Below are 8,051 nucleotides of genomic sequence, written 5' to 3'. Positions count from 1 at the left end.
TCGACAGAGTCCCTCAAGGAAACCTCCAGAGAGTGGCCTCCCCTGTTCGATACATACCTGCAGGGCGCCCTCACTTCTATCGGAAGGTCGGCCGTGTCAGCAGATGGCGGGACGCAGGGATTCGGGGCTTAGGCCTGGAAAATGTACTACAGACCCCGGGAAAGAGGCCTGCGCAGGGCCGCCTGGAACCGACCGTGCGGGCCCCAGGCCAGAAGGGGGCGCACTCGAGCCACGCGCACGCGCACTCACCACCGGTACTCACGTGACCGGACCTCTCACCGCTTTGTTCTGTCTCGGACCAGGAATATATACGTTGTGGGTGTTTTTTAAAAGGTTATTTCCCCAACTATGGAAACAGAACCTACTTAATGTTGAAAATAAATAACTATATTAAAAGAACGCTGAGTTAAAAGTTTTATTCATTCAACATCTCACATTACAAATATTTAAAAATTATATGCATACTGGTATAAATAGTCATTTGCAAACTATTTAATAACATTAATTTTTCACTAGCACTTCAACAAATGAACTCTTTTAAAAAAGGAACTGTGTTATATAACTTAAGAGTAGAACATACAAAAATAAGAACTTAACGTGAAAATGACTTTAATAAAAAATGAATTACCCTTATTTAAAATGCTATAATAAATACTACAACGTCCCCATACACAGTAAAAACTATATGGAAATTCAGCCAAGTAGTACAATTAACTGACATACTTAAATAACTTTTCCTTCTGAAAATATGAGCAATACACTGGGGAAAAAAAACATTAGGGATTAGTAAAAACTAGACACCCACTTGCTAAAAGTTTCACTTCCAAAAAATATAACAAAAATCTGATGCAAATTATAAAAACTAATTATACTTTAAATTTTAAAAATATAAAAAATAAAACAGTTGAATACAATATTGTCCCGATTCTTACAATGCTATCAATCACAGTAGCTTTAAAATAAGATAATAAAATAAAGCAAATGACCAAAACCTCTTTTATTCCATTTTTAAAAATAATCTCAAATTTACATTAGTAGAAAGATTGATTTCTGATTCTTTTCTTTAGAAACACCAGCAAGAAAGAGGAGCACTCCTAACAGTAGAAAATGACATTTTTAAATGTCTGCAATTAAAAACAAAGAGTTACACTGCAAAGATCTCTCAAAAGTCTGAAATAAGTATTGCACATAACTTGAAGTTAACTTGCCACAATTCATCACATTCAAGTTTTAAATCACCTTTTAACAGAAGAGTCAACTCTTCAAAACAAAAGGGGCGAATGATCAAGTCTTGCCAACAGCACTCTCAAAAAAATGCTAATTCACTCACCGCAAATTTCACTTTGCATTCTGCAGAGGTCTGTGTATGGAGAAGTAGATATATCATACCAAAGCGTGGGGACCAGAGGGGGTGGGGGGCGGGGGGGCCTTTACATAGAAAATAATCAGAAACACTTTATTTTACATTGCAAAAATAACCATGTAATTACTCCGTAACTACATTGTAAGTACATGGCTGGTGCCATGCTAAGTGCGCTACAACTACATGCTTGGTAAATTGAAGTGATACCCTAAAATCTGTAAACTAATTACATGTTAATTATGTTTTGAGTTACATGGTAACTCCCAACTACAATCCCATGTAATCTGAAGGACAGGTAATCAATAAAGTTCAGAGTAATAGATAATAATTGTTTATGCCCTGTAAATTGAAGTGTAACCAAATAATCTGTAAACACACTTGTCACACAATCACAAGGAAATATTAGTAGAAGAGCGATTTCTTACATTAGTCATGCACACTAACATTACACACCTGCCCCACGGCGGGCTGTTTTATTTTTTTCCTTATATATAATTTAAAAGAGCAGACATCTCTGAATCAAACACTTAACATCAATTTATTAATATTAAAAATGGATAAACGTTCACCAAAAATGTCTGCGTTATGAATAATTTTAAAAACTGAGTAAGAAGCTGTAGACAATTTTGTTATTTTAAATTTCTAACGTATGCTTAGGCATTTAGTTTTTTGAGGAACTACAGTGTTATCTGTCATTTTCATGCGAATTTTGTTCATTAATTTGTGACGTCACATAGACTATTCCTTAAACTCTAGGTGCACCAATGGCCGGTGCTGGGGAAGGATGTTAAAGCAACATGCTTTCTCTTCTCTGCAGGCTCTGCGATAGCATCGCCAGTGCACGACATTCATAGTTTAAAATGTATGCAGAGCACTGAAATGTATAAAAAGCAGAATATAAGAAAATAAAATTTATTAAAATTATTTATATTAAAAAATGAAGTATATGAAGATCTCTCAGTAATAAAAGTACAAAAAGCTACTCTTTGCAATATGAAAAATTGAGGTATTGCATAAAGAGATATCCCGTCAGTGAAAAGTGTGCCTAAAAATGCTCACTGCTGGAAAAACAAGATATACAAAAGTAGTGCATGACAAATACACATTATGTGCATGACGAAATAAGTCAGCTACAAAACACTGTACCGAAAGTCAGCAGGTCATGTACAAAGGGGAAAATCATTATTCAAAGCTAGTTCTCAAACAGCGTTATTTCTCGTTAGCTCGTCACACCTGTTTACTGAGTGGGGACAGCACAAGAGCACACCCCCAGCCACCTACAAGCGTCTGAAAAAGGAAGGAGGCAAATGAACATTCCACTTAGAATTATGCAGTTCAGGAGAAAAGAAAAAAGAGTCCCTGACCAGCTACACAAGAGCACCCTCCATCCACATGACCGCTTTCAACCTTTGCAGGGAAATCTGGGAAAGCAGCTCCCGCTCCAGGCTGCACTGGCAGAAGCAAACGTCTCCATTTTGACCTTTGGAACTTCACAGGGGCACAGTTCATTAAAGCCTGTATTAGCAATAAAGGACTGCTCTTCCTCAAGATAATCAGTAGGGGGCAGCAGCCAGGTGGTTCCACCGTAGCGCTGGGGCAAGTCTTTGGTTTTGCAGGATCCGAGATGGTACTGTTAGGTAGCACGACTAGCAAGATTGCCATTAGATTTCCTTAAACAATGTTTTGCACACCAATAATAATCCTCTTAATGGTGAGTCGGGCATTCAGTAAGATAAAGTCAATTAAAATAAAAGTTACTTCCATGACCAGGGCTTCAAGAGACTAATTTAAATTTACCCCTGAAGCATACTGTTCAACACATAATAACGCCTTTCAAAGCTAGATTTTATTTATAGTAAAGCATGCATTACTGGATGAAGTTGGCACTTCAAACACTGACTATGTCCCATGCTAAGTTCTGAAACTGTAATGTTATTTTATTTTATAGGAAGAGTAAGATAAACATACGTATCTTTGCACAGATCTACACAGTTACTTAGTTCAACAGTGCAAAACACTGCAACTACTTAACTTTTCCCCCATTTTCTATGTTACAACTAAATTACAGGACACCCAAAGTAACTTTAAATCTAAAAGGAAGCCAATCAGCAGCCAATTTGTATATTGATTTTGCCTTCCAGTTTTGGCTACAAGTGTACCGTACAATGCAATCAAAAATGGTACCCTTGAGGCAACTCTACATCCGCTATGTGTGTTTTCTGGACGTCAAAATGGAGAGCAAAGGCCGACACCCGACGAGCGTTAGAAAATTAGGATATAGAGTTTATACAGAACATCAAAAATAAAATCTATACATTAGGTCTTCAGGGGAGGAAATGCTAGCTTTCCTGCCAGTTGTCGTCAATTCTAGCTTTGGTAGGTTTCCTGGGGCTGTGACCGGGCAAGTTGAAAAACAAGTAGGTGCACTCCCCTCAGTAGTAACTTTCCCCAATTCTTACATTCTAGATTTCACAACTTGTTCAAAAGAAAATAAACCCAGCTCTGCCAATCTGACTCTTTGTTTCTGATGCGGAAGTAACTCCGAGGCAGAAGGAAAGGCTATGGGGCCTCTGCGCCCTCCACGTAAGCGATAATGCTGCTTCAATCTTGCTCATGCCTTTGCTTTCACAGACTCTGTCTCGTTACTGACTGTTAACTTCCTCCACTGCTGTTCAAAGTACGTAAAGGGGATGGAAACAGAGGCAACCAAGGTGAAAGGAAAGAAAGAAAAGGCAGCAGGATCTCCCTGGGGACAACTGTGTCAGGACAGACGGATAGTGTTATTGTTGCATGGTTATCTTAATAAAAGTATTCTTATATATTATTAACAATAATTTAATTAAAAACCCAAAATACTCTATTGTTTCATTTCTCTCTTCATATTTCTCTCTCTCCTCTACGAAAACGTTGCAGGAAGTTTGCACCCTCTTGCTCTCCAGCAAAACAAGAGAATAAAACTTCCAGGCAACACGGTGGCGATAGGAACGAGGAGGTCACCCACACTGTGTTCGGGGACACGGAACCTACAAACCCCTCTATCATAGGCCATTTTTCATCACACCACTGGTGAGTTACAGACTGCTAAGAAAGGGCATGCCGGCGCAAGGAGGCGAGGAAGGGGTCAGAATGAACAGAAGAGCGCGCTTATTCTGAGGCCTGAAAATGAGCACTGTAGTCCTCCTCTAGTTCCAGCGGAATGAAATATGCCGAGGACGGTCCCCGCCCTCCTTCACCAGGGGCTTGTGGAACTCCCTGCCAGCGCGAGAGTGGATGGCAGCCCAGCAATATTCACAGTAATACTGCAGACAGGTAACGTTGGCGCAGAAGAACGGAGCGAACTTGCCCCCACAGCGGGCCCCCTGGCACTCATCACACAGCTGATCGTCCAAGACGTATGGCTTGACTTCCACCTGCAACCGAGAACAAGGGAAAGGGGTTCACGCTCTGCAGCGCCCGGCCGGGCCACTCCTCCGAGAGCGCGGGGACACGCCCACCGCTGTCTGAGTGGACCTGTGCCGGGGTGCCCAAAGGAAGCGTCAGTAGTTCTCTTACTGAGCTATCTTTCAAGAACCAGGTGAGGCTTTCACACCCATTGCTCCACATTTTTGTCTGATTAAATAAACAGTTTTCAAAGGAAAGAAGGATTCCACCAGAAACAGAGGGACGGCAACCGAACACTACCAAGTGGAACCCCCGGGAGAGCTTCCGCAGACACGCCCCAGCTCCTTAATCTGCGGACCTGGGTGCGCACTGCGTGTGGAACTGTAACTTACACGAAACCGACTCAGGACCTCCCGGTGCCACAACACGGCACTCAGTATCGGGCCAGGGCGCAGGTGCCTGCCTTCCGCGGCACACGCTTCTGAAATGTCACCACGCCGAGGTCGGGGTTTCTATTTATCGCGCTCCACCTTGAGTCACAATCACTCCGCGGGGACTCTGGGAAAACCAGATGCCGCCCCAGGCCTCACGGTCCAAACCCCGCGTTCCTCTTTGTCAGTAAGGAGGGCTTACTTGAGTCTAAACGTCAAAGGTGCATTTATAAAACGGGGCCTGTTCCAGTGCTCAATCAGCCGACCTGTCATCTGAGCCTCGAGTATTAAAAATAACCCAGCTGTTAATTCGCCAGGAAGAATAGAGTCAGTTGTTTTTAGTCTCGGAGAGACTCATGGTTGAAACTCCCTCATACCAGACTGTCACCGCCGCTGGTGCCACCCAGCTCCGACAGGGAAGCCTGACCAAGGGCAGCCGAGCCCAGGGCAGGGGCTCGACGCGGGAGACAGACGAGCGGGCATAACCAGCGCATCCTCAGGCGCCCGCCCCGAAGCCGGCCCAGCACATCTGCAGCGTGGTGAGAACACACGTGGAAGAGTGTGATTGCAGAGGCCTACAGACGAGGTCTGAATTTCCGATGACTGACCCTACAACCCTGAAACCTAGGTTTGAACCTCGGAATGAAGCATCAGGCTGGGGGGACTGTTCACGCAGATGCACGTCATTTCCAGTGTGAGCAAACCGCGAGCAGGCGTGTTTAAATCCACTGTGGCTGACGTGGCTGCCTCCCCCCGCGTTCACAATAGAATGGACACCTGTTTCCCTGACCTGGTCACAGCACAGCACGATGCCAACTACAGTCTTACATTTGGCACCACCGCTGACACAGAATATACGCGAAATGAAACCTGAGCATCACAGGTGAACCACCACTGTGACGGTTTCTACACGCCGACTCGAGGGCAGCAAAGGCGGTCAGCCAGTCCGTTCTGAGCACCACGCCCCGAGCGCGGGACAGCTACCCGGTCCTACTGAAGGTGCCAGTCTGCCACGAAGTAGACCTGACACCAGAATGGAAATCAACACGTTGCTTCCTTCACGTCAAGATCTTTCTATGAAAACAGTCAGCTGACGGCCACGTTTCCTCACGTGGCTGACGTACACCTGGCTGTCACCTCCAATCTCCCCACCACGGGGCCCAAACTGCCCTGCCCACTGGGAGTGGGGTCAGAGACCACGCTGTGCTGACCAGGCCACAGACTCAGGAGGACGGGCCTTCTGGTCTCAGGCACGAAAATACTTGTCAGAGTCACGGAACACAAAGAGAAGAAGGAAACCTGTGACTCCAAGACAATAAGACACCTAGTAGAATGCAGTGTTTCGAAGACAACACATTAGGAAACAGAGGGAAGAGCTATCTCTGAGGTTTTCTCCAGCCTCTGACTCAGAAGACAAACCCAACGAAGAGGAATCTGAGGTGCTGAAAACAGTGCAAACTGGCCACCGCCAAATTTCAGGCTATAAATCAAAGTTTATGACTTTCACTTAATTTGCTATAATGAAATACTTCCAAGCCACGCAGTCCTAGGAGTCAATTTGTTCATCATTTGGTACACGGTGAGCTAGGAAATAGGGCTTGTGTTATATCAGGTATTCACATCGTCCCAGGACAAAACACAAGAGAGGTCAGGAGACCTCAAGGGCATTGGTGTTTGTATGCCTGATATAACACAGCAGAAATACTGAATGATTGACCAACTGAATGGATGCAGGTGATAGCTTAGAAAAAATTAAATCAACTCAAGGAAACTGATACAGCATTCTGGTTGGGCTACTCAAAAACCGGGAGACAGAAGAAATTCCTAGGAAATTCCTAGATATATCACAGAACAAACATCTAATTGGTCCTACAGGCATAACTGTCCACTGTCAGTTTATTTTCGTATAAAATCCCCTCACTCCAACCTTGGTAATGACACAGTCAGAGGGCCAGTTCTAGAACCTTCCAGAACACAGTCTGGGACTTACCCGTTTATCTATCTCTCCGTGCTGCAGCTGAACGAAGCGGGCACTGATAGCAGCTATGTAACTCTGCTGATTGGAGAAGGCCACGCGCCCCGCCCCTTTCGGGTACTTCAGCTCGGGGTCCGTATCGATCCCAGCGTAGCACACACCTCCGTACAGCCGATCCATGATCATGGCGAGTTCCACTGCGTAAGAGAGACGCCGAGAGGGTACTTGAAACGAGGAAGACTCATCTGGCCCAAGGTTTCACTGAAAGCGGTCCAGCTCTACCCTAAGCTCGCATCGTTGCAATAATCATTAAAATCAAACATTCTTACAGCCAGGTGTCCACATATCTGTTTATTTATTATAGCCTTACCCAAGGACATTTTTTCATTGCTTTTAGAGAGAGATGTCCATTCACCTTTTAACCAAGGGCAGGTGTTTTACTTATATTCGCTTTTAATCTTCAGAGAAGCCCTATGAAATCGTCCGAGAGGATGATCAGTCAGCCCAAGGTCACGGATGGCTGAGCTGTCGTGCTGCCCTTGGCACCCTGGTCTATCTGCTCTGTACCCTATTGCTGCCATGTACTTCTCAGTTAACAGGGCATGACTTCACCTAAAAAATCATTTGAACACTAGAAAACATCAGTAGGCTCTTTCAAGGTCCTTCTAGTTTATCTCCATCAAAATCTTGTTACCTTTCCCTGCAGTCCACCTACTCGCCAATTTTTCTTATAAAACCTTGAAATAACGGATGTGTCATCTTTGCCACTATATGCTACAATTCTGAAACTGCACTCTTGTTCATATTATGGTCTTTATTTTACTTATACTATTAAATCTCAAATTAGTTGGTTGGGGATGAAATTTCTTTTGTAAGTGCTATGATGCACGGCTGAGAACCC

General features: G+C 44.0%; 1 protein-coding gene across 3 annotated transcripts in view; it reads right to left on the bottom strand.

Moving 5' to 3' along the window:
• Nucleotides 1–1,606: 1,606 nt before the first annotated feature.
• Nucleotides 1,607–8,051, bottom strand: part of CPEB4 (cytoplasmic polyadenylation element binding protein 4) — a 55,775-nt gene continuing 49,330 nt past the window's right edge. For all 3 annotated transcript variants that reach the window (XM_037057796.1, XM_037057797.1, XM_037057798.1), the window contains 2 exons: nucleotides 7,166–7,347; nucleotides 1,607–4,773 (listed from right to left, as the gene is read on the bottom strand). In XM_037057796.1, coding sequence (XP_036913691.1) covers nucleotides 4,546–4,773; nucleotides 7,166–7,347 — 410 coding nt within the window. In that variant the 3' untranslated portion in view covers nucleotides 1,607–4,545. The remainder of the gene's footprint in view (nucleotides 4,774–7,165; nucleotides 7,348–8,051) is intronic.

This window comes from Sturnira hondurensis, unplaced genomic scaffold, assembly GCF_014824575.4.
Source record: "Sturnira hondurensis isolate 20B ecotype Veracruz unplaced genomic scaffold, ASM1482457v3 Scaffold0009733, whole genome shotgun sequence".
Taxonomy (NCBI): domain Eukaryota; kingdom Metazoa; phylum Chordata; class Mammalia; order Chiroptera; family Phyllostomidae; genus Sturnira; species Sturnira hondurensis.
Note: the sequence above shows the minus strand (reverse complement) of the source record. Positions and strands in the feature narration are given on the sequence as shown.